General features: G+C 38.1%; 5 protein-coding genes across 13 annotated transcripts; 2 read left to right on the forward strand and 3 right to left on the reverse strand.

Moving 5' to 3' along the window:
• Window positions 1-245: 245 nt before the first annotated feature.
• On the forward strand, window positions 246-5,765 carry Capr (caprin family member). The gene is made up of 6 exons (XM_076420835.1): window positions 246-424; window positions 1,454-1,672; window positions 1,776-2,123; window positions 2,190-2,957; window positions 3,626-3,914; window positions 4,006-5,765. The coding sequence occupies exons 1-6, from the start codon at window positions 311-313 to the stop codon at window positions 4,251-4,253; spliced, it is 1,986 nt and encodes a 661-aa protein (XP_076276950.1). The 5' UTR covers window positions 246-310; the 3' UTR covers window positions 4,254-5,765.
• Window positions 5,766-6,764: 999 nt separating this feature from the next.
• On the forward strand, window positions 6,765-12,234 carry Poc1 (Proteome of centrioles 1). 4 transcript variants are annotated; one of them, XM_076447403.1, is made up of 9 exons: window positions 6,766-7,090; window positions 7,177-7,211; window positions 7,582-7,933; window positions 8,027-8,237; window positions 8,482-8,681; window positions 8,754-8,993; window positions 9,071-10,459; window positions 11,737-11,938; window positions 12,015-12,234. In XM_076447403.1, exons 3-7 carry the CDS (start codon window positions 7,586-7,588, stop codon window positions 9,371-9,373), a joined length of 1,302 nt encoding a protein of 433 aa, XP_076303518.1. In that variant the 5' UTR covers window positions 6,766-7,090; window positions 7,177-7,211; window positions 7,582-7,585; the 3' UTR covers window positions 9,374-10,459; window positions 11,737-11,938; window positions 12,015-12,234. The 4 variants fall into 4 exon arrangements, with proteins under 4 accessions (XP_076303522.1, XP_076303518.1, XP_076303520.1 ...); XM_076447407.1 differs by having other exon boundaries at window positions 6,765-7,211; window positions 9,071-9,298; XM_076447405.1 differs by lacking the exon at window positions 7,177-7,211 and having other exon boundaries at window positions 6,766-7,095.
• Window positions 9,582-10,280, reverse strand: Atox1 (Antioxidant 1 copper chaperone). The gene is made up of 3 exons (XM_076447437.1): window positions 10,147-10,280; window positions 9,994-10,069; window positions 9,582-9,915 (listed from the first exon to the last, which is right to left on the reverse strand). Exons 1-3 carry the CDS (start codon window positions 10,156-10,158, stop codon window positions 9,785-9,787), a joined length of 219 nt encoding a protein of 72 aa, XP_076303552.1. The 5' UTR covers window positions 10,159-10,280; the 3' UTR covers window positions 9,582-9,784.
• Lnk (SH2B adapter-like protein Lnk) lies at window positions 11,450-16,659 on the reverse strand. Of its 5 annotated transcripts, XR_013011859.1 has the most exons (7): window positions 16,209-16,651; window positions 15,558-16,030; window positions 14,488-15,368; window positions 13,782-13,981; window positions 13,345-13,707; window positions 13,205-13,254; window positions 12,092-12,234 (listed from the first exon to the last, which is right to left on the reverse strand). XR_013011859.1 is itself a non-coding variant. In XM_076447387.1 (6 exons), exons 2-6 carry the CDS (start codon window positions 15,908-15,910, stop codon window positions 12,097-12,099), a joined length of 1,848 nt encoding a protein of 615 aa, XP_076303502.1. In that variant the 5' UTR covers window positions 15,911-16,030; window positions 16,209-16,659; the 3' UTR covers window positions 11,450-12,096. The 5 variants fall into 5 exon arrangements, 4 of the variants coding, with proteins under 4 accessions (XP_076303502.1, XP_076303501.1, XP_076303500.1 ...); XM_076447387.1 differs by lacking the exon at window positions 13,205-13,254 and having other exon boundaries at window positions 11,450-12,234; window positions 13,429-13,707; window positions 13,782-13,978; window positions 16,209-16,659; XM_076447386.1 differs by lacking the exon at window positions 13,205-13,254 and having other exon boundaries at window positions 11,450-12,234; window positions 13,429-13,707; window positions 15,558-15,976; window positions 16,209-16,652.
• A 1,115-nt stretch (window positions 16,660-17,774) lies between these two features.
• Window positions 17,775-25,189, reverse strand: LOC143221808 (uncharacterized). 2 transcript variants are annotated; one of them, XM_076447371.1, is made up of 9 exons: window positions 24,409-25,189; window positions 23,843-23,951; window positions 23,438-23,764; window positions 23,117-23,353; window positions 22,708-23,038; window positions 21,832-22,136; window positions 20,794-21,333; window positions 20,515-20,683; window positions 17,775-20,184 (listed from the first exon to the last, which is right to left on the reverse strand). In XM_076447371.1, exons 1-9 carry the CDS (start codon window positions 24,444-24,446, stop codon window positions 19,646-19,648), a joined length of 2,595 nt encoding a protein of 864 aa, XP_076303486.1. In that variant the 5' UTR covers window positions 24,447-25,189; the 3' UTR covers window positions 17,775-19,645. The 2 variants fall into 2 exon arrangements, with proteins under 2 accessions (XP_076303486.1, XP_076303484.1); XM_076447369.1 differs by having other exon boundaries at window positions 20,503-20,683.
• Window positions 25,190-25,223: the final 34 nt, after the last annotated feature.

A 25,223-nucleotide genomic window follows, 5' to 3' on the forward strand; every position in this document is an offset into this window, starting at 1 on the left:
GCAGTCTACTTATTACTATAATCTGTTTGATATTGGCGTACTCAGTCGTTATAGATACGCCAAATGAAAAATTTAATCAATCCCATTAGACATTGCACAACCAATTCTGGTTTTCTTTTAGATATAGATTGAGATCAGATATGTAATGATAAGGAAGGGGCTCCGATCAAAAGTAGTTACTACACTGACTTGGAGGTTAAGTAGAAACCGCGAATGCGCATGCGCTTAAGTCAGAATCATTTCCCTTTCCCTGTATCCCGCGGCTTCGTTGCTATTCTGATTTCCAGTTCGCGTTTGTTGCCCGTGAAGGATGCCTTCTGCCAACCCTAAACTAGAGAAACAGGCCTCTACGGAGACCGTAGAACCTATACGCCAGGCGATCATCGTTATCGAACATAAGATACGAAATCTTGAAAAGCGTAAGGTAAGTAAACGGATCGTATTCATGCCGAGTAACAGAGAAATCTATCTGTCAGTTGATAGCTTTCACGGTCTGATCCGCCATGATTGGATACGCCATGTGCTCACACTCGAGAATTCACAGGCATCTAACGATTAAACTATGAACAACTAACCCTTATCACGGTACTTGCTAATCGATCCTTTCTTATTAACGCTGATTTACAGCGATATTACTCCTTCTCGTTTGCTCGAATGCCGGAATTTACTTACTGTAAACCTCGTGTCATGGCGGTATCTTCCAAAGTTGTGCACAAAACTTTACATGACACGCTTTTAAGCCGCTACCGGTGTGCGAGATTTTGTGATACTATTTCTTGTGTGATGCAACGTTCACAGACTTGGTCTCAATTTTATCTATACAAATTCTAATCGAACATAACGATAGTTTTTCTTTTATTCTACTTTCTTTTTCATATTTACGCGTGTATTTTGTTTTTTCAAAATGTGTGATTGTAGTGATCGTATATACATAGTATATGCGGAATAACTCACTTTATATTAGTTGTTTACACGTTTATATACGTCACGGCATATAGATATTAGATTTATTATCTGTATTCTTGTGGCTATCTCAAATACTTTAGTATAATTAGATATGTATATATCGAATATGTATTTGTATATGTGTGTGTGTACTTATACGTACAGGGTGTTTCAGGTTTTTATGGCAAAATTTGGTCAGTACAGTCTACGAGTCTAAATAAGAAAAACAGAATTATAGAAGCGTAAACTGTTTTATGCTTTACTAGAAGTTGCATCAGAACTATAGTAATGGACTTACCACTGCAGAGCTACAATGTAGCGATAGATTGACAATATTTACGTTCGGTCCGATTACACGAGTTATGTTTCTCTCTTTATTTTGACTCGCAGATATACTAGCAAGGCTTGGCTGGTGAAATCTGAAATCTGGGATGTTCTGTGTATATGTCTTTCTCTATATATATATATATATATACATATATATACAAACGTTTGTATGTGTGGCTAGGCAAAGTTGGAGTCATATAAGGACCTACAAAAAAATGGAAAGGAATTGAATACCGATCAAAAGACAGCTGTAGCCAAGTACGATGAAGTATTACAAACATTGGAGTTCACACGAGAATTATACAAGCAAATTGTCGGCATTGCGCAAGAATCCGTCAAACAGCAGAAGAAAATGGCAAGAAAAGAAGCTAACGAAAGAATGCAACAGGATATCGCAAAAGTGAGCGCAAAAGCATAATTTTAATATTTCTATCTCATAATACAAAATTTCTGTAAAAATTTGTCGAACGTTTTGCATGTACGTGTGTGTGCGTGTGTCATAGGTCAGAGAGGTTCTTCTTATTCAAGATGCTTTGATGAACATGGGAACAGAAACTGTAAGAGAGGATTTCCTTACTGGAAAGAACGGTGCTGTGAAATTAACAGAGGAGGATTTGAAATATTTGGATAGTCTGTATAACGAACTGATGATGAAACATCATCCGGAAGAGGGGGAGCCAACGTTTCTCCAACAAGTGCAGAAAGTAGCAGAGCATTTTGTGCACATTATTGAAGGGAAACAAAGAGAAGTTGCTGGAACGACTTACAACAAATTAAAAGAAATTATCAGTTCCATCAACCAGTGCGGCTATTTCGATCAAGTTCATGAAACTGAAGCTGCAGTGGAAGAAGTAAGTAGCGCTCAGATGATTAAATGCGATACGAAAACGAGATAATTGTTGTTGGTTTGTTTGCAGGTTGTAGAGACAATCGCAGAGACACAAATATCAGAAACTCCTGTACAAGAGCAACAAGTCAACGAAGAATATAGTAGCAACGAGAGACACATTCCACCCGAGTCTATGATTCCTATTCCTAATTTTCCAGTGCAAGTTGCACCAGTTCCCGTGGTTTCTGGTACCACCGCAATTTCTGGTCCTATTCCCGTAGTGGCACAACCCATTCCACCTCATCCAGCTGCACCGGTCGAAACATCATATTACACGAATGCCACAGGATTTGTTCCTCAACCACAACAGCAGCAGCAGCAACAACAGTCTCAACAAACCCAACAACAGCCACCACAAGCCCCTAGAATTAACGATGTTATAGGTACACCAAATTTCTTTTTTTTGCAAGAATCTGAGCTTGATTCGCCGGACGTAACGTCGCAGGCACCTATCGTTTCACACATTCCTGCTGCTGTAAACGCACCAATTCCGTCACAAACATTTACGAATCAAAACTTTGCTAATGCACCGGTAGTAGCGCAACAAGTGATATATCAGCACCAACCACCGCAAGATATATCCCACATACCTGGTTTCGCCAATCCTAATCCACCTCCACCTATTCCAATGCCGCCATCTCATCAACCACCGAACATGCAATATAGTCCACAACATCCTGCCAATTTCCAACAACAACAACCACAACAGCAAACTCCTTCGCAACAAATACCGCAACAAACACAGTCACAGAACTTTGAACATCAGCAAGAGAGTCAGCAACAGCAACCTACCGAGGTATATCGAACGAGGTATTCGTTGTACAGAGCGGAGCGTACAACTGAAACTGTTCTCAAGAAATCCATGAATTTCGGAGATATTTAAATTTCAATGATACAGTAAAGTCGCGATCTAACTCGCATCGTCTGTTCCGAGCAGGGACAGAGATCGTGTAGAGAAATTATTATTTTTTGTGATTGCGTCGATCGCGCTGAAAGTATTGGGTGGGAACGAAAGTTCGTAGCGTTTTTAACAAAGTCAATTCATTTATCAAAGATAAAATTAGGATATTTATACATAGGCTTGTTCAATAACATATTTTCCATTCTCTTCTATTACCATTTGGTATTTTTAGATGACTTATCGTGTTATTCAATAAACCTATGGATAAATATCTTAATTTTATCTTTGAATTTTGATTTACGAACGCTACGAACGTAGTAAATCACAACATATAATCACGGATCGCGCTCGGCGACCGAGGCAGCTTGGGCTCCTTGGTCCCTCGCGGAGATGCCCCCCAGTGGAAGGGGTAGGCGAATGGACAGTGATCGTGGAGATCCTTAGGGAGCTAGATCGCGTTTTTACTGTATACGCAAAGTGACCGATGCGGTTCCAGTTGTTTGTTCCACACTGTATATTTGTTAGCTGTTATACACGACGTGATCGGTACGATTACTTTTCAGGAAAAAACAGATGAAAACCAAGATGAAGCGATAGCACCGGAGACGGAATTAGAACAACCAAATGACCCTGTAGATTGGTGTCAGATGACCGATCCTAGCGATTGGAATCAGACCGATCAGTCGCAACAACCTGCTCAAGATTCACAGCAACAAACATCTCAGCAAGCTTGGGGTGACCAGCAACGCAGCGGATACAGAGGCAGAGGTGGAAAAAGAGGAAATTCTAATGGATATAATGGAAGAGGCAGGGGCAGCGGCGGTTACCAACAAAATGGACGGGGTGGACAAGGTGAGGAAAATGGACGAGATACAGGAGGAAACATGTTGTTTTTCGAAATGTTTTGATGATGTTTGACGATATTGTACGAATGACATTTCAGGAACATATTATCGTAACGATAGTAATTATCAAAACGGTTACCAACAACGTTCTTGGGGAAACAATGAAGGTAGCAGTGGTTATAATTCTGGCTATAAAAGGGGTGGTGGTGGTGGTGGTGGTGGACCGAGAGGAGGTCCACGTGGTGAGCGTGGCATGGATAGAGGCAGCCGGGGACAATTTCGCGGTCAGAGGGGAGGAAACCGTGGCGCTTACGCACCCCGTGGTAAACCTCACACGCAACAGTAATTCAATCGCGATAGAACCGTGCACAGTGAAACATTATAATAATGCTGTAAGATCAGAATTCATTTGTCTATTTACGAAAAAGCCTAAGTCGTATGTCGAATTGAAATAATTATAAAGAAAAGAATAAACAAAGTTTCGAGTAAACTTTGCGCGTGGCGTTAAACGTGAGTTTTAACATTTAAAACTGTAACCTTGACGTTCACAAACAAGTAAATAATTCGTCAGTTGATTATTTGACTAATTAATCGATACGAGTTTACTCGGTTAAGGGAACGAACAAGAGAGAATGAAAGAAAAATCTGAGTAAAACGGGAAAAGGGAAACTACGCATTTAGTATATTTCTTTTATTATACGGCTTAGGATATTTCTTAAATGAGACAGCGAATAGCAAAAATTTTGAATTTGAATTTGGTATCTGCGATTATCAGGGGGAAAAATCCTATTAATATTAACGAGAACATTATGCAGACGTAAATATTGTGATATAAGAAGAAATCAACCAAATTCAGAAGTGTGAACCCACCATGCAAGTATTATTGTGTTGTGACAGAAGGCAGTTTTCACAGGGCAACAACAGCTGATCAACAAAGATTAGAAATATAATTTTATTATAAAAAAAATACAAAAAAAAATGAGAACTCGTACAAGCATTTCACGTAAAGACACATAAGAATGTATTTAAAGAATAACGTTAAAATGATTACACGAATAGATGATCTGCACGACTATCTCTTTGTCTTGCGGCGCATCGTTCTAGAGAATTTTTTAAGGTACCAGAAAAAAGAGGATACAGTGAGCAATGCCTTCTAGCGCTATATATCTTCTTGACTTCATATTCCTTTCGCGGTCTATGAATTTCTGAAGCATTTAGGAAGTTAAAGTTGTCGAGATTTAGTAGTTGAAAGAGAGAACAAGGTTTTTGCATGATACACGGGAATCTCTAAAAAGTAAAAATGTGTTTCATATTTTATAACGAATTACGTAGCTCCCTCGATCTGTTCTTTTTCTGTGTGATTCCGCGAAACTCTTCACGGTCGCCTCCGTAACTGGTCAAGTAAAAGAGATTGCAGTGCAATGTCGAGTTTACGAAGCAACATTACCTAATTTTTTTATCGCAAAATATATATGATTATTTTTAAAAGAAAAGAAGCGATAGTGCGGAGCTTTAGCAAGTAAGTCGCGAGTGTACAATTACTGACTAAAGCCAGAGAACGGCGTGTTTGAATAGTGCGCCGATGACAAAAAGCCACGCTCACGCCACGCCAGACACGTGATAAAGAGTACCGTATTGTATTTCGTTTGTACATTTGTGTTTAATCACCTCCATCTACAGTTATGTTCAAATATCCTACAAATACCTATGTATCTTCCAAATAAAGATCTAATTCAACCCTGCTAACTAGCCTACCAACCGTTACTCATTGTCAACACGAGAAAGAACGTTTCGTCGTTCTTCGGCTTGTTCTCATTGTCAGAGAAAAAAATTGAATAAAAGTGTTTAATTAACAATATTTTTATACTAATATTCATTTTTTCTTTGGTGAATAAATTCAATTTATCCCGCATTTATTATTTTCATATAATACAAATACCATATACAGGGTGAACCACGAATCGTAACCAATAGAGATTACTCTGTTATTAGCAGTCCGATCGAATATGTTTTTACTATCAGGTATACCATGGTTTCAAGAGAGCTTTCTCGTGATTATAGCAAATTTTTTGGGACGTAAGACGTTCAGACCTAAAAACGACGTAAAACAGACGTCGGGTGCTATCTGGGAATCACGTGGAAGCTGGTGGAAGCTCTTTTGAAACCATGCTATATGTGATAAAAACATTTTCGAATGGACTGTTAATAAACTAGTAGACTGCGGATCTTTATGCAAAATTAAAATTTTTTATCTAAATTGCTACAAACTGGAGTGAAATAGAAATTTATTTTCTTTCCTATTATGTTTAGTAGGTTATTGAAAATAATATAATAGTATGTTTCAATTCTAGAGAGTATTTGCTATTTTAAATTATATATATATACTCATTTTTGTTATAAATTGCATAAAATCCGCAGTCTACTATACAATAACAGAGTCATTTCTACTAGTCACGATTTTTGGTTCACCCTGTATACATATATCATATCCAAATACCACTGTATACACTATACAGGGTGTCCCAAAATTCGTGAAAATCCCGAAAGGGGGTGGTCCCTGAGACCATTTCAAGCGACATTTTCCTTTGCAAAAATGTTATCCGCGGCTTTGTTTAGGAGTTATTAACGAAAAACACGGACCAATCAGAGCGCGATCTAGACGCGGGTTGCCACAGTCGGCCCGGCACGCCAACTGTCCATTGGCCGACTGTGGCAACCCGCGTCTAGATCGCGCTCTGATTGGTCCGTGTTTTTCGTTAATAACTCCTAAACAAAGCCGCGGATAACATTTTTGCAAAGGAAAATGTCGCTTGAAATGGTCTCAGGGACCACCCCCTTTCGGGATTTTCACGAATTTTGGGACACCCTGTATACATATCGACACGATCCAAGATCCAATATCATATCCATCATATCTCATTTGACCACCGCAGTTGAAGTTCGAAATTGAATATTAGTTTCAGTAGCTTTGTATTTTGTACCTACCATACATTTCGAAATAAACGTATGCAGCTTTAATCTTTGTTTCGAGATCGATGTATATTTGACAAGACGCATAAATAAGAATCAAGAGGTATGCATGCGTCTCGAAAACAATCGTAAACTGTATACAAAATCGTAGTTGTTAGGCGAGACAAAGGTGATCGAACAGTTTACAGTTGACAGTAGAAGAAGCAATAAGAAGTGAAGTATATTGAAATTCTATAAAACATGTTATTTTCGAGTGCAAAGCCTTATAAAATCATTTTTCTGTACAATAATATCCTTAGGTTACAAATAGACTGCGGATCTTTATGCATTTATGGTTTGTAAACATTTTCATTACAAATGTTATTTATATAGGCTGTGGATCTTTATGCAAAATAAAAAATTTTTGCATTGATTGTAAGACACAGGAACCAAATAAAAAGTTTTTATTGTCCTTAAATCTTTTTAATATGTCCACTGCTTTAAACTATACATACCCATTTTTGTCATAAATGCATAAAATCTGCAATCTGGTTATTACCAATGAAAATAGGATCTTATTTGGTACCACTCTCTTAAAATTTGTCTACAAAATTTGAGAATTGCATAAACATCCACAGTCGAGTTAAAAATCTATATATATATACGCATAATATTATAGAATGTGGACATATTTAATTTTTCCATAATTTTCTTTGTTTCGCTAGAATAATGATTCAAACAGATTGTGATCCTATGATAGTGAGGCATTTTAAAGGTCATGAAGATATTATCACAAGTCTGTGTTTTCATCCTGAAACAACACAACTTATGTCTAGTAGTTTGGATAAGACAATAATGCTATGGAACCTCAAGGAATCTGTGAGAGCTTACAGATTTCTAGGACATAAGGATGTTGTTTACGATGTCAGCTACGCACCGTCGGGTGAAGTTATAGCAAGTGCCTCTAGAGATAGGTCTGTCAGGATCTGGGTTCCAAAAGTAACAGGACAGACTATAGATTTCAAAGCGCATTCAGGAGCTGTCAGATCGGTAGAATTTAGTCCAGACGGAGAGAAGGTATTAGTACATAAGACGACGATATGTAGCTGGTTATTTATTAAACTTATTTGTATAGAGTATTACAAATTTTTTAATAAATTCGCCATTTAGTTACTTACCGCGTCCGATGATAAAAGTATTAAATTGTGGATGGTGTGCCAAAGAAGATTTCTTATGTCATTTTTAAGTCACACAAGTTGGGTCAGATGCGCTAAGTTTTCTAATGATGGCAGACTTGTTGTTTCGTGTAGCGATGATAAAACAACAAAACTATGGGACATCACCAGCGGGCAATGTATCAAAACATTGTATGATCCAAAGGGTAGCGTTAGAAGTTTATTAATGTTGACACTGTACTTATGAATAGACTGCAGATTTATGTTTATTTATAGCAAAATTTAGTAGATAAAATTCAAAATTGTTGTAAATCATTATGAGAAGAACATTTAATTTGGTTTCTACTTCTTGCAATCGATGCAGACAACTTTTATTTTGCATAAAGATCTGCAATCTCCTTATGAACATTAATCTAAACTATAGAATGTAAAATGCATTTATTTTATTAGCTTGTAACACTTATGTGGAATTCCATCCGAGCGGCTCTGTCATTGGATGCGCAAATATGTCTGGTAGCATAAAATTATACGATTTACGTTCTACTTCTCTATATCAGCAGTATGCGACTCATATTGGTCCTGTGAACATGATCAAATTTCATCCTAAAGGAAATTTCATGTTAACCGCCTCTACCGATTCGACAATGAAGGTAGAACACACCTTTCTTCACTTAATTTTATAAATAGTTTTCGTATAGTCTGTTTTTCAAATTTTTAAATAGGTTTTAGATTTGTTAGAAGGTCGTCCAATTTATACGCTTAAAGGGCATGCGAATGGTACAAGCGTAACCTCGATAGCATTCTCCTCTAACGGTGAATATTTTGCTTCTGGTGGAGCGGATCGCCAATTATTGATGTGGAAAACTAATTTCGATATGGATGATATTGCTGGTAAAGATACTCGAGAAATAGTTTCAAGCGTTAAAGAAACAAAAACCAGTGATAAGAGTGAGAGCCAGGAGGTAGAAAAAATACTCATTTTTATAGAATCATTCATAAAATCTATTTTATTTATAACTTACGATTATATTGACTTTAGATGTTACATGATAAATACGATAATAAAAAATTACAAAATAACAAATGTCGGTGCAAAGCACCAGACCTTGAAAGTTTGGACAAAAGGGTAGACCAAAATGTTGATCAGAAAGCTCAGAAACTTTCCGAGCAAGGTCGCATTATGAATGGATCGTGTTTGTCTAAAGATTTGTCCGATGCACAGTTTACTATGTGTTCGAGTAGTATCGTAGATGCACTCAACGAGCAGGTACAGTCATTACGCGATACCGTTATTATTTTAGAACAGCGTCTAACAGTATTAGAGGAAATGTTAAAACAATAAACATTCTGAATTTTACTTATGAAACTGCATAGTTACTGCATTTCCTTTGTAAATAGTAAGTACTTCTAAAATTTATATTTAAAATGTAGCCAACATTTTCTTTAACATCATTTGCATTTGAAAAAAGAATAGTAGACAAATAATATTCATCTAAATAATGATGAGACGAATCGCGCTATTGATATGTAAAAGTATATGCAACAAGGGATCAGAAGACAGATTTTATTGTGGATATTTTTTGTAGCGATAACCATTCAAGATCAAACGTTGTCCATGCTAAGCATTTAATATCATGATATATTATACAGCAGTTGGAAGAATAATGTGATTTTACGAAGATAACGAAATTTCAAGTATTCCTTATGCATCATTTAAAAAGCCATATATTTCTTAATTTAATTGAAAACTCAATTACTTCTTTATTCCTAACAATTGACATGCCTTTCCAGTTTTTTTAATAATGTTCGATACTTCATCAGAAGAAAGCGAAGACGTTACCAGTACTTTCTTGTTCGCTAAATCAATCTGTACGTTATCAACACCTACAAATGAAATCATTCGATATGAAAATAGTGTTTGTTTAGATACTTCAAAGTATGGGTTAACTATATAATTTATACCTTCTTTTTTAGTAAGTACATTTGTTACAGCATTAGAACATCCTTCACATGTCATTTCTACTTGAAATTCGTATACCTAAAATTTTAAAAAATTTTCGTTTATACAATTTTCATTCGAATATTGTCATTGCATTATTTTCTAAGTTCTTTTACCTGCAATGCCATAATGATATTATCACATATATATGTATATGTTGATTTGACGTGGCACTTTGAAACTACTCTAATATGTGGTGTGACAATGTGACAACTGCGAGAGAGTGTTTGTGATTGAATCGTAAATAGCTTTTATCTTGTGTCTTCGAAACGATAAAGTACATTTATATTTAGGGATAAGACTTTTTCGTTAAATCTTGAGTGGCTTCGTACTGCTTCGTACGCTCGACCGGCTCGACTTGGTTCGGAGTTCGGACCAAGTTCGGAGTTCGGACTGTCGGACCGTTCCGCCCAGTTCCGCCTTGGCCCGGTAAGTTCGGTTCCGGACGTTCCGGACCGTTCGATTTGATGATCCAACAACACTCGATAAGAGTATATTTGAAATTCTGCTTTTTTAATCAAGATGTACATATATATATAAAAATGGCAGATATTATGGTCTCGAAACACATAAAGTCATTCAGTATACATTCGAACTATATATAGGTCCTATATATATAGGAATAACTATATAGTTATTAGGAGGTTAATTTGTACCTTTGTAAAATAAAACAATCCTCTGGATATTTACGGAGTTTTATATAATATGTTTATTGATATGTAGATTTATATTATATGATTATTGAATATGAAAAACTCGTTTTTTCTACATACTTTCTATATTAACTTATTTATTGAAGTTATATGTACACATTCATCATTTTTTGTAACTTTCAATTTCAAATATGTCTTTCATAATACATTTACCAAACTAATTTGTTCTTACTTTTTTTATGATATCGTATATTACGCATGCTCAAATCAACGATAAAATTTTCGATGAATCTATCCCCCCGTCCATGAAATTAAAACTTATTTTATTTTTAATTTCGAAAAGAAACAGTTATATTGCAATTTCATTACTATTACACGAGGTAGAAACGGTAATAGTTCATCGAATTTTGTAATAAGAATATTTGTAGTTTTTACAAATTTTATACCGTGTATTCTTAGTACTTTTATTTTTTTGCGTTGACCGTGACTCGTATTATGTATCACGAATCTGGTTTTGCACACATTCAGTCATATTTGTTCTATAGATGTTATCGACTTACTTTGTTGAAATATTCCATCGTTCGATGTATCTTGGAATACAGTATTCTAATGAAAAATAATATAGCATTATACTTACTTCGAATCATATTTAATATAATCGCATAACTATCTTAATACATCGATGTATGTATATATATACGAGGAAGTTTATTAGCAGTAGTTATGTGTATATTTCTGTGTGTTGAGACTAGTTTAATACACTTGATTTCTTCGAATCAAATTTAATTAGACTATTACATTTTAATATTATGTTTTGCAATTTATGGGAAAAAGGAAGACACTTGTACTACAAAAATGATCTCGAATCAAAGTACATATAAAAAAATGGCTAATGCGCATGTACATTTAACATACATGATCGTTTTTACGTGTAACATTATTCTAAGTACATACCCTTAAGTAAATGTTCATGATAATTATCGCAATAGATAGTTATTAAACGTTCTTTTTAATGGCTTTAATACAATAGAAACAAAGGCCGCAATTTTTCAGTTTTATTGGTAAACACGAGCTAAATAACCTGAACATGCAAAACGGAACAATTGCGAAGAAGCTCTTTCCACGGAAAACGCAACGTTCGACTTGTAAAATACGATTAGAACATTTCACAGAAAAAATCCTTTAGAAATCTTTTTTAAACTTTAGAAGATTGGAAAAATTGGAAGCAGTCGATTTGAGAAAATATATTATTTATGTAAGTGGAGTAATACACATTTGAATAGTCCTTCAAGATAATAAGTCCAGCTTAAAACTCTGCATTTTCTTTTTAGAATGGGTCGACAGGAAGAGTACTTGATTTTCAGAGGACTAATCGGGTTATAGCCTGATGGCAGAATAATTATGTATCCACCGTCAAAGAAAGCAGTAAGAGTTCTGAATGGCTCTACCACCAGATACCGATGAACTTTGATGTTCGGCGACGTTGTTCTGTTGATCCAGTCTTTCCAGGGACTCTACGCGTGTTCTAATAGAACCCCCATATGTGCGTACCTATATCATTAACAAACACAATTACTTACTTTAACATGTTTTCAATGGGGAAAATTCGAATTTTTCTTAAATTTTCTGGGATTAAAAGATTGTATTTGGCTATCTATTTGGCGCGATAACGAGTATTGTTAATCATACCATTTTTGGAAATTGATCAATATCATTGGAAGATAATCGATGGATGCTTAAAATCTATTTAGAGTTGGAGATAAGAATATGTAATTGAGAAATATCGAATTAAGAAAACCAGAAATTTTAAGAATATTTTTTGTTCAAGAGCGAGCTCCTTGCCCCACGGTCATACTTGTCGAGCACCATTGTCTTTCTTTATACTTTATACATTGTATTATCCAAAAAATTTGTCAACACTAAGAGTTGTCACACATTTGACATGAGGCATGTAGAATTTTTAATAATCGGGACTGCTAATATACTAATCATATGTCTACCGGTATTCTTTTACATTCTGTTAAGTTCCCACATTCGGATTTGAAATTCGCGAGTCTGTACGCTCACACGATGTACAGATATAATGAAACTATAACAAATAAAGAGGAAGAATAATAAAATCGAATGATAGTAAGAAACAGTAAGTGTTCAATAGCATAAGACAATAATATTCCAAATATGTGAAACTCACATAAACTTATTTTAACCCAAGAAAACCGATAAGACTGAAACGTTTTTGAAACAAATCGTTCGCACAGCAAGTAAAATTGTAAACGTGTATGAAATGATATCGTCTACAAAGAGAAACATCAGTAAGTAATTATCGAAAAACCGGCGTAATTAACTAGCAAGAAGTGTATTACATATTTTTACGAATCTATACATCTTATCGAGTAATTATTATTTACTACCACGTGGATAATGAAAAAGAAGAATGCGATAACTTCTAAGCGATACACGTTAAAGGTATATAAAACAATGTACATTTTAAACAAGAAAATAATAGTGTTCGAATACTTACAAAATAATCCGAATATGGCACTACATGAACTACTAAGGAACTGATGAAACCTTTGTGAACACACGAATATCAATTTAGTATGTATGTATTTCCAGCCGCACGAAAAATGGGTGCATCGCTTTAGTTGGTTATTTACTCACTGTCTGTAGATTAGACTTCAGACTGTGGGTGTTGGCCACTCGCGTTCACTCAAGAGGAGTTAGACTTCCACTGCTGACTCTTACTTCTCTGGGCTCCAGGGTTGCTGGAGGTCTTCTCTCTTGCAATTGTTGTTGTTGAGTTGTTCCAGATACAGATACGTTATGATGTCCTGCCCGGGTGGTATGATTCGCTACCACAAATTCATTTGCTACCACAAACTCTGTCAGCGTTACGTCCGCGGTTCCACCAGATTCAAGAGGTATGGCATTTTGACGAAAGTGTTCAAGCATATCGTATATAGCCGGAAAGCAGAGATGCTGAACTCGACAGTGACCCTGATCGTTCAGCGTCATGCGTAAATGCTGTAACGCGATTCAAATCCAACAGCGTTAGACTTTCCCTTATAGAATTCAGTTTAACTAAACAACTATTTTACCTTTGCTCTGCCTTGAAAATTGAAAGTTAAAACAAACTCTCCTTTTCTTGTTTCGCTTTGTCGAACAAGATACACGCCGTGACCGTTAGCCGCACTGTGCAAAACAAGGTGTGCAGCATCTGATCTAGATAGAGTACCATGAAACCACGGATATTCTCTCAAACTGCTCGATAAATCTGTTTCACCTTCGTTCGTAGCTACTGTAACAAAATTTCAAATTACAATATTTCTCTAATCCATAAGTTACACTGGGTCATTCCATGCCAATTTTCAAATCGCCATCGTTCTCAAGGGCTCATTTTGAAGGGGAAATTTCAGGGATTATAACTCACCGAACACAACGTAAAAAAAAAGGAATTTGTTTACATTTTTCGACATTATAAAGTCAATTATTGAGGTTGAAAAAATTATTTCATAGTAGCCCAATCTTTTCTGAATAAAAGAAAAAGAATGTAGCTCAATCGGACAAAAATTGCAATTTCGAAGGCCTGTCACTTATAAAAAAATTTGAAACTGGCAAAATGATGACTTTAAACCCTTCCCCCCTAATTTCACGTGGACTACAACATATTTCATTTAGAACAAACTCAATGAGGGTGACGTCAAAAAGTGATTGATTTGGCATGGAATGATCCACTGCGTCGAATACTTTGCATAGAAGATTATTTAGATTATATCTTACTTTCGCCAGGAAAGTGTACCTTACTTTGTTCAATGTCTTGCTGCGACGAGCACAATTCCAAATTACTGTTACTTCTAACACGAAGTCTTAGAGGTACTTCAGGGGGATTGTTGGATGCCTCGTCTCCATGGTCATGACCTGCTGATCGAGAACTTTTACTAGCAGAATTAGTTCTCAATCTATCAGTTTCGTTGTTAAGAGCCAACGAGCCATGCATCATAGACTCGGCGGTAGCATCCATGCTAGAATTAGGATTGCTTGTGCTTTGTTGTACTGTACGCATACAATATTTAATAGTAGCTAACCACGATCTCATGTCGTTCGAATTGTGTGCTTCTATGACAAATTCCATATTCTGTGTCTTTAACACAAACGTATTCTCATGATCCGGCATTTCTAGTGCGGTTGTTTCTCTAGCCTCTGTTATCGCCGAACAAAACACACCGCTACGTGGTTTCACAGCTTTTGGAGGAGAATAAAATTCCAACATGTATCCACCGATGGCTTTTATCAAAGCCAATCTAGACTTTTCCCATTTCTGAGTTCCGTCTATATTTTCTCCCATCAAGGAATTCACGATACCTTCTTTTCTGCATTCTACTACGATCTTTGAAAGTTTAGCTTTCGAATGTTTATCCCTACGATGTTCGTTGTGAGATAATTCCACCTCGTCACTTTGTTGTTTATGAAAGAAGCTCTTTCCCTTTTTAAGCCCTTTGAACGACAAGCGCCTAAAGAAGGGTTTATGAACAGATTTCGGTGAAATCGCATCTCCATCGTGTTCCGAATAATCGCTGAACTCTTCGTGAGACGAGGCGTGAATAGCGGCGCTATTGTTCTGATTCGTAACAGTAACGTCCCTATCGTTTGTTGCCGTATGTCTTGCATCGTACAAAGATGGCGATCTGTAAAATTACGTTGGAATAAATCAAAACTGCACATGTATCTTCTATTAAACTAACTATAATCTATGAGATTACGGTAGTTCCCTAAAAGAAACATTGAAAGTCACGTGTCAATTTGAGATCGAATACCAAAAGAAAAATAAAAGATGGTAGAAAAAAAGGATATTTGCTGAAGAATTAAAAGCAGACCTGACTGTGCGACGCAAGTATTCCGTTTCAAAATGTTCGCAGAAGCTTTCGACGAATTTCCTTAGAAAGTCGCGATGGGAGAGATTCGATCTGGCGCATTCGGGCAGGTTTAAACTGACATAGGTGCAAAACGCTTTAGCGAAATCGGAAGCCGAAGCGCGGGCGTGTCTCTCACAGAATTCTATCCAACCAGGTGCAGCTTCGGGCGACACGGCAACCGCCGGCGCCGTTGTTGTTGTTGGCGTAGCCGTCGTCGTCGCTGTGACTGTTATCGCTGCCGTCGTAGTAGTTATCGTAGTCGATATTATTGCACTGGTTATCGGTGTTGCCGCAGTTATGGTATAAAAACTCATTACCTGCGTCTGTCTAGCGAAGGGGACTAAGGATCTCCCCTTGCCACCACACAGCTACGCGAAATTCTTTACACAACCACAAAATTTCTGTATACAAAGAGCATACGACCGAGCACATACCTGTACATATATACATATATGTATATATATATTCTTTTTTTATATATAATATATACTATATTGTATAATATATAATTGTATATATATATATATATTTATATATATAGTTGCACATATATTTTTTATATATATGTATATATATATATATATATATATGTGTGTATGTATATATACATACAATTATTAATCTCTATCGCACTCCTTGCCTCCTCCGTGTTCGTATAATGAAACAAATGAAAACAAGATAGCGCACCTACTAGTAAATTTTACTATTGTTTTCGTACAAAACTGTCGAAATCAGTGACCAAATATCATCGGATTGAATTGCTTTTGATAAAGAAGAAACAGATGCTGTTTCCGTTAGAGCGACTCGAATGAAACAGAAGCAATCGATGATTGTTTCAATGGATTACGAATGATCGGTACACTGTGGGAGTAATAGTAATATGTCCGCGGTTTTCAGTGACGGTTGGGATCTTTGTAGGAGTAAGCGACGCCGATGATCGCGGCTCTTTTCTAATTCTGTCCGAAAAACATACAACCCTACACATACAACATATTCGAACAAGCGACTGATATCTTTCTTACTTACACAACTATAAATTCTCTCGCGTACGGCATACAGTTCGTTTAGGACTGCATGTTTTTCGGCAAGAATTGGCCAGAATTAGGAGATAGACCACACGTTTGTTGGTGACGCTTGATTTCCCGGTGAATGGAATTTTAGTTGTTCCAGAAGCACAATCATGTACCATAGAATGGCGCGAACATTACTCAGTGTATAATGTTGATTTTTATTAGAATGTATGTATAGAATATTCTGTCTACATTGGTCTTCTATTGAATTTCAAGTTCAAGTAACAAAATCTTTGCTTCTAAGCATGATCTTAGTCTTAGACTATATAAATTTATAGACACGGCCCAGATAATTTGCTTTGAAGCAAAGATAAAGTAGTACCAGGCTACCATAGACTTATAGAGATAGACTGTGCGGCCTGTACGAAGCATTGAAGCCTGCCATGGCGGCTGGTCGTATGTCGTATATCTATCTCACTCGCACACCGATAGTTAGTGGGGGCGCAGCGAGCCAGTCAACTATTACTTCCTACGAATTCCCCACTTTCATTGGTCAATTACAAAGAGAGCGTCTTACGACCATAACAGGCTCTCTCTATTTCACTCTTTATTGCTCTTTATACCCCGGCCGCCATGACAGGCTTCAACTTCGTACAGACCGCGCAGTCTATCTCTACAAGCATCTACAAGTCTATGGTGTAAACGGACGATGGTGGCCAATGGTGGCGCCGGTTGCAGCAATATATCCGTTGAGATTTCGTCATTTTTTAGGGTTTCCAAATCAAGGGGGTATTTAGACTCATTTTTCCAGGAATGCGAGGGTGGCTTGCAAAGACGGGCTTTTTCAGTAGTCGAAAGCGCTAGATTAAAGATCAATCTAGGCTACGATCGCCCTCGAAAGTCTTATTTTTACGTTTACGTGCTGTAATTTGCTTTATTCGTAAGCATATATACAGCTGCGAATGTAGCTCTTTTCATAAAGCTACGAAAAATAGGAAATTTGGGGACGACTGCCTAGATTGATCTTTTATCTAGCGCTTTTGGCTACTGAAAAACCCTAACTTTGCATTATCGCATCCCGCACCCTTGCAATCCTGGAAACGTGACTACCTTGTTGACAAAGTGGTAGAAGGGTAGCATGGAAAATAAAAGTTGTTGTACACACAAGTTGGCTTTTAACGCATTGACTTTATTTTGATGTTTTTTTTTTTAAATCTCTTCGATATAAAATTTGTGTCTAACGATGCCACGCACTCAACTATCTCACAGTTAAGGATCGTTCCGTCCTTCGTTTCTCTTATATACACGACTAGGTCTAAGGCCGTAATTCAACGTGTCTTTCTCAATACCATAGCATCTGAAAGTATTTGTATACATGTCGGAAGTATATATTTAATTGTTTCAATAATTTTGAATCTTTACTACAACGCATTGCCAATAATTTACGCATCAAATTTGAACTCTCGTAGATTTCTCGGGACTCATTATTAATATAATTTATACTGTTCAACAGAGGAACAAATTAGAAATTAAGAGCTTCACACAGCTTTGCCTGTGCAAATCATACATGATCGTAAGTTTTTGTAAAAACAATCTTAAACAGAATCCGATTAGAGTAGAGTTCTCTTCATAATTGTTTCACATCTATTCCAAGAAAGATGTAAACGTGGTGAATATTATTGTATGCGCGTGTGTAATATTAGAATTTCGTGTTAACGACCTCCGAGCGAATAATAATTAAATGTTTAGTATGGGAAGATCACCTCTCTGAACACATACACAGATGCTTTTCTGTCACAATTGATCGTTTTTAACGACATGATTTGTCGAATCTCTCTTTTTCTTTCTTTCTTCTTGCGTTTTCCTTAATTCACCTTGTTTCTGCTTCGAGCATCTCGCGCATCAATATCATATAACGAAACCCGTTGTTCACAAATTTGCTAAATTTGTAACTGTCTGTTAGTTCTCTCGCCATCGTTTGTTAAACATCGCATAACTAAATGCAATTCATTTGAATTTAGAAGAATCGTGTCAATCTATTTCCATGCTTTCCATCCATTACAGTGAATCGTCACGTATGAAAGCGCGAGCAGAAAAATATGCCATGTACTCTTCTCTCTCATTTATACCGTTTCGATAATTGCTTGGCGTAAAAAAAGAATTTTTTACTTGGAGTACTTGGATCTTCGAAGGTACGTGCAACACCAGCCTAGTAAATAGCACTCTGCACCAACCTTTACAGATTGTATTTTGGCTTAACAAGTGTTTACAAAGTCATGCGAGCTATTGTGGTTGTAATGTTTCTCAATTTTGTATTAGTTACAGTCCCTCTTTTCCTTTCCGTGATATATCGTGTAATATTGTATAAGCGCAACCAGTCAATATACTCTTTCGACGTATATGCGATTGCCAATCTTCTATTCACATTTCGCTTTTTTACTATAAATCGATCTTTAAAATCGCGTTTATTCATCTCTTTGTTCCTTTTAAATATTACATTAAAATTAGTAACTCATAGCCTTGGAGGATGATAAGTTGCGTCAAAGCACGCTTCGTGACCATGTTTTGTATTAGATTAGGTTTCAAACATAATATTCGAGGGACGAAAAATCACTGCGGACAGTTTGTAATCAACTGTCTCGTTCGAAAGAAAAAGGAAAGGTCACTTTCAAGATGAACAGCACTTTTGTTTCATGTCAACGTGTCTCGATCTTGTCGTAAAAGCTGTTATCGGTTGAATAAGCGTTCTTTGTTTGAATACGTTTGAAAGGATGCGGCGTTATTTTCCGTTGGAAGAGTTGAAACGCCGTTAACGAGAAAAGAAATACGTAGTATACATACGGCTGTTGATAGAATGGATACGCAACTTGCACAGCTACTCGTTAATGTATTCTCAATCGATGTTGACTGCAAGCGATAAGTGATAAGCTTCGTTCAAGTGCCTAACGCCATCGTGAAAGTAACTCGAATTTGTAAACCTTAGTCTATTTCTGCAGAATACTAGTAGTTCTTCCTTCCTTTGTCCATATTAGATCACAACTACTGATTGTGCGGCAAAATTACTGGTATAGTTTGTTGCGCTCCGGGAGGTGGCTGCGGTGGTAGATATGGCATGTGCTGTGGCGGTATTGGTATATGAGGAGGAATTATAGGGCACATTATTGGATAACTTGGAGCGTGGCCTTGAGGAGGTGGCGGTGGATACGAGGGTTGTGGAGTACCAGGAGGGTTGTAGGTACCTGGTGTGTGAGGTGGATTGGGATTCGCTGGAGAGGGGGTTTGACTCGGTGGTTGTTGACCGACATGCGGGTGAGGATGAGTATGGGGACCCATATACTGAATGCCAGGAGCCTGCGGTCCGGGCGAGTCGTGGTGATGATATGGTGTCGCCATGTGCGGCGGTGGTGGCGGTGCCTGAACCATGCGTACCATTTGTTGATACGTTGGTTGACCGTGATAAGGTACCTGGAATGGTGGGTGTAGAGGAGCTGGCGCCATCAATGGCTGTCCAGTCGCGGCTACTACTTGCATTTGAGAAGCTATGTCTTGCGCGCGATGCTGCGCGTGCATCACTGGCACTGAAATAATCAGAACAAGAACTCAACGTATATTACTGACATTTCCCGGAAATTAGATGTAGAAATCAGCTCTTTCCGATGTTGCGTTACGTGTAATCGAGAATATGAACGCAACAAACTTGTCGCCATTCCAGTTTTAGGCCGCTACAATATCGTTCGAGAAATACTTACACGTTTCAAATCGATTAATGGTCTCGATTCCACCGGAACATTGATCAGAGTACATTTCTACACCTAATCAAATTCACGTGTTTTCTATGGTATCACGAAAAAATGTGAATTAAGACAAATTAAAGAGATTAAACAAGATGCGGATACCTAGATACTGACCCTTCCGGAACCTTGTCACAGGTTGAGCTGGAGGTTGACTGAACGCAGTGGGTGGTTGGCTGGTCATAACGTATGCTGGCATGACTACGGTCGCAGGCATTGTAGCACCGGTGTATTGAGGTGTTTGTGGAGTATGCGGCCTGCTGGGTGTCGGTGTACTTGGCGAACGCTGAAAATGTTCATTTATATGTATATCGCTAACTAATTCACTACTCCCTCCGCCCTGCATTGTTTCGCTCTTTTATTTTTATCTTTAGTAGTAAAGATTAATTGGCTTACCGGTGTGAAGGGCTTAGTATTTGGATTAAATTCTTTAGCGTTTGGATTTAGGGTTGACTTCTTGAAAGCCGTCGTAATTTTTTCGACCGTGGGTTCTGGTGGAGATTGCGCTACAACCGGTGTATTTGTTGTAGTTTGTTGTTGTTGCTGCTGCTGCTGTTGTTGCTGCTGCTGCGTTGATTGTGGTGGACTCGACGATCTTACGGGTAACGGTCCTGGTGGTGGCTTACTAGTGACTACACTTTCTTCTTGAACTGTTTGACTTTGATGTTGTTGTTGCTGCTGCTGCTGCTGCGGGCTCGGATGTTGTTGTTGCGGTTGTGGTTGCTGTTGCGACTGTTGTTGTGTCGAGTGTTGATGAGACGGTTGGTGATGTGTTTGCGTAATTTGCGACGAAGAGTGAGAATCCTGTTGATGTTGATGTTGTTGCTTTCTCGTTACCGGTGGTGTATCTTGTGCTTGCGTCTCTGCCAATTTAAAATCTGTGACGAACTGCCGCAATTCCGTATGCTGATCGTCTCTGCTCCGTGGCGTTGGAACCTTGAACGATTAGAAGCATTTCAGTAAAGTCGGAAGATTAATTCTTCAATATTAACACCTTGCCCTACAATATCGTGTCAGACTCGTGATGAAGATTGAGAACAGAGTCTAATAAACAGCCTGCGGATCTTTATGCAAAATAAAAATTGTGTGCATCGATTGCAAGAAATAGAAACCAAATTCAATGTTACTCCTTCCCTTAACGATTTTAATAGAGGAGAAATCATACATTAACATCATCAATTCTCAAAATTTTAAATTTTATCCACCCAATTTTGATATAAATGAGTAAAGATTCGCAGTCTACTAATAAATATATGTATGTTATTTTCATTTCCTTTAAACCGAGATGAAATTCTATTTTGGTTTCGATAATGTATAGTTATTGCAGAACATATGGGCATGCAATTTAGGAAATTACGAAGAAAAAGGTTCTATTCACTGAAACCGTAAAATAAATCGTAGGGCAAGGGGTTAATAGAGCGAAGATTCAATTACCTTCCGGTGATCGGATTTGTGTGAAACAATGTCGCATCGTTGTCCCTCGACTGAATTTTGCTGTTGCAGCTGAACGTGTTGCTGATGCGACGATTGCTGTTGTTGATGAGACGCAGTGACGTTCGCTTGGGGAAACGGTGCTGGCGGCGCTTTGTCCGCTTGATAGACTTGTTGTCTGCCAGGACGTTCGCGTTTCTCTGTACTCATTTTAGACGACGACGTTTGCTGTTGTTGCGATGGAAAGCTCACTTGCGGTATAGAAGGGGTAGCTTGAGATTGTTGTTGCGTCTGCTGCATCACAGGCACTGGAAATACACCATAACGAGCGATCATTTCATGAGTACTATCGGCACAGAGTAGAGGGATCGACATCTGTTGACGTCTGCTTAACGGGGTAGATTCGTTTCCAGGATGCGCCATCTCATTTCCTAATAATGCAAAGATGGGATTTTTCAGACGTCAAAAGCGCTAGATAAAAGATCAATCTAGGCCGTGATCGTCTTCAAAAGTCCTATTTTTACGTTTACGAGGCGTAATTTGCATTATTCGGCAGCATATTGCTGTCGCATTTTTAGGAAAATAGCTACAGTAAACTCCCATATTAATGAAGCCCCATGCATTGACTTTAACAATGCAGAACTAGATCTCGAAGAATCCCATCTTTAAATTTTTAATAGCTACACGCGCAGCTGTATGCTGCCAAACAATGCAAATGACGCCTCGTAAACGTTAAAAGGCGACTTTTGAGGGCGATCGCGGCCTAGATTGATCTTTCATTTAGCGCTTTTGACTACTGAAAAAGCCCGTCTTTGCAATCCTGGAAACGAGTCTACCCCCTTGATAATAAATCTGTTTCCGAATCTTATTCTTTGGTACCTGGAGGTGGTGGTTGCGTTGCCGGTGGAGGTACAAACGGTGGCGGAGGATTATTGTATGTGACTACCACTCCACTCGGTGGCATTCCCATATTTAAAGACACCGGATGTTGAACAGAAGAAGGATGAGCGCTTTGCATTCCAATGGGAAGATTCGAAGCTGGGGGAATGTTTACATTTACGTTGGACGGAGGTTGCTGATTAAAAATATTTTTGTTGGTTGCCGCTGGTCCTGGCGAAGGCGGTGGTTCATTCGTTCTCATCATTTTCCCGCTATTTCCATTCTTCTTTTTTAACGGAGGAGGAATATATTTACCCTCATTCGGTCTTACCTAAAAGTATATCCGATTAATTGAATGTAGCTAATCACACATGTTTAGTTAGACAATGACAATAGTAATAAACTGTACCACGGCTGCAAATCGTTCCTCTTCATCGCCGTTTTCAAGTTCTAGCCTCGCTTTGTGATTCGGTTGCGATTCTATTTCGTTCGCTATTTCCGCCGCTTTCTGTTCTTGTTCTTTGTAATCCTTCGTATCTTTTCTTTGAAGCGGTAAAGTGTAAGCGGCCAAAGTTGGTTCGTACGTTGTTTGAACTCCGTACTTTTGTTCATTCTTACGAAACATATCGTTGGCATCCCATCCGTTCTAAAAGAAATATTTTATAGAATAATTGAAACGTGTTACATGCATTAATCGAATGTATTCTGGTTTTCCTGTTCGAATACTTACGGTAGTACCATCCAATTCTAAATCGTCGCCATTCATAGTTACTGGAGGAGCGTCCCAAGGCTCCAACTCTTTTTCACCGATCACACCATTGTATTTACTAATAGCAGTATCCGTCTGAAAAGTATCGCGTATAGCGTACTCTAGATCGACATCCTTGGCAGACATGGTAATAATATCTTGAGGTTTAAAAATCAACTTTTCTACTACGCTTTCTACACTTATTTTTCCAGAATCTTCTACTCGATGCGCCATCTCTAAGACAACGTCGAATTGGCTGGAGAAGGTGCGAAAAATACCTTCGTATACAGAACCGTTTAGCGTTTGAATCTGTAGTAATAGGAATGTATGTATATGAAACCTATGCAAGATGTACGTCTTCCTTAGCTGATGTTACCGTTACCATACCTGTACAATGTTGCCCACGTGACTAGTTATCGCGTGCATAAAATGAGCATTATTATATACACCTTCCGCGGCGACGCATCTCTCCTGTGGACCACGGGCACGCGGGGATCTAAAATGAAATGTTGTTTCATATAAAGCATTAGAAATCGAAAGTCCAGATTATAGAGTGCTTCACAAGCGAACCGACAAACATTGACCATGTATTCGAAAGGTTGACTTCGAATGGACACTCGAGGAAAAACTAAGTAGCTCAAACATGTCCAATTATTTTTAATCTATACCGCTGCGCTTTCGCAAAGAACGACATATGTAACAATTTGAGTTACAACAGGTACAATGAAACCTTATCGGTTTAATCGTAAAACATTTCATACATTGTCTCGAAGACGCTTTCCAAGGGGAAACGCAAGATATAATTAAGAACAGAGAAATGCAAGAGTTAGAAAAGGTTGGAAAAAGTTGGAGAAGTAAGAGGTAGAAAGAAAATGATAAAGAAGTAATAGAGAGAGAGAAAGAGAGAGAGAGAGAGATAGAAAGTGATAAAAAGGAAGAACGAAGGTGGGTACCTATTGGTATTAGAACGGTTCTTTCTTTTGCTATTCATTTTGCCAGCAGACGAGGACTCTTCGCCACTGGTTGTTGGATTTCTGCCGCCGATTTGTTGCGGGCCTTCTCGTTTCCTAGTGGGGACCGGAATTTTGACTAATTTCCCGGTGACCGCTCAACGTCAAAAAAATATGATTTCGCTCGAACACGAACACGTCCCGCTACGGGAGAAGAATTGTTACGCGCGTGTGTTTGTTTGTTGAAAGTCTCCTCGTTAAATACGGGAAACCAGAATTCGAAATCTTGTTCGACCCCGGGACGATTGACAGGAGGCCGTACTGGCCGTAACAACTATCAACATTCACGATCGTTTTTAGGTTTTTGAGTCACGACCGTTTTCTAGGTTATGCGCGAACAGTACGGTTACCTAAACACTGGTTCGCGAAAGTGTAGCGCGTGCGTGACTTTCGAGTTCAGACAGACACGAGAATGCGAGCAAAGAAAGCAGGAACACTTGGCATTCGTGGAGACGTACGGAGTACGGGGGAACACGGTGTCTACCCGACACGACACGACACGACACCACACGATATCTTGCTAACGCGTGACGTAACTCCGTTCTTCTTACGTAGGGAATCACCTTTATGGAATTTCGCGTCTACAGAGTTTACAAACGAGCGCTGCTAGCCTCGAACAATGATTTTGGCAACGATACAGTATTTTTATTTAATTAATCAACATGTGGTAAACGATAAAACTTAGCACAAGTCGCCCGATCAACCTGATCCCGGTGACTGTCGGATGCAGTCGCCACCTGGCGAGAAACCAATAGACG

This window comes from Lasioglossum baleicum, chromosome 3 (assembly GCF_051020765.1).
Source record: "Lasioglossum baleicum chromosome 3, iyLasBale1, whole genome shotgun sequence".
Classification (NCBI taxonomy): Eukaryota; Metazoa; Arthropoda; class Insecta; order Hymenoptera; family Halictidae; genus Lasioglossum; species Lasioglossum baleicum.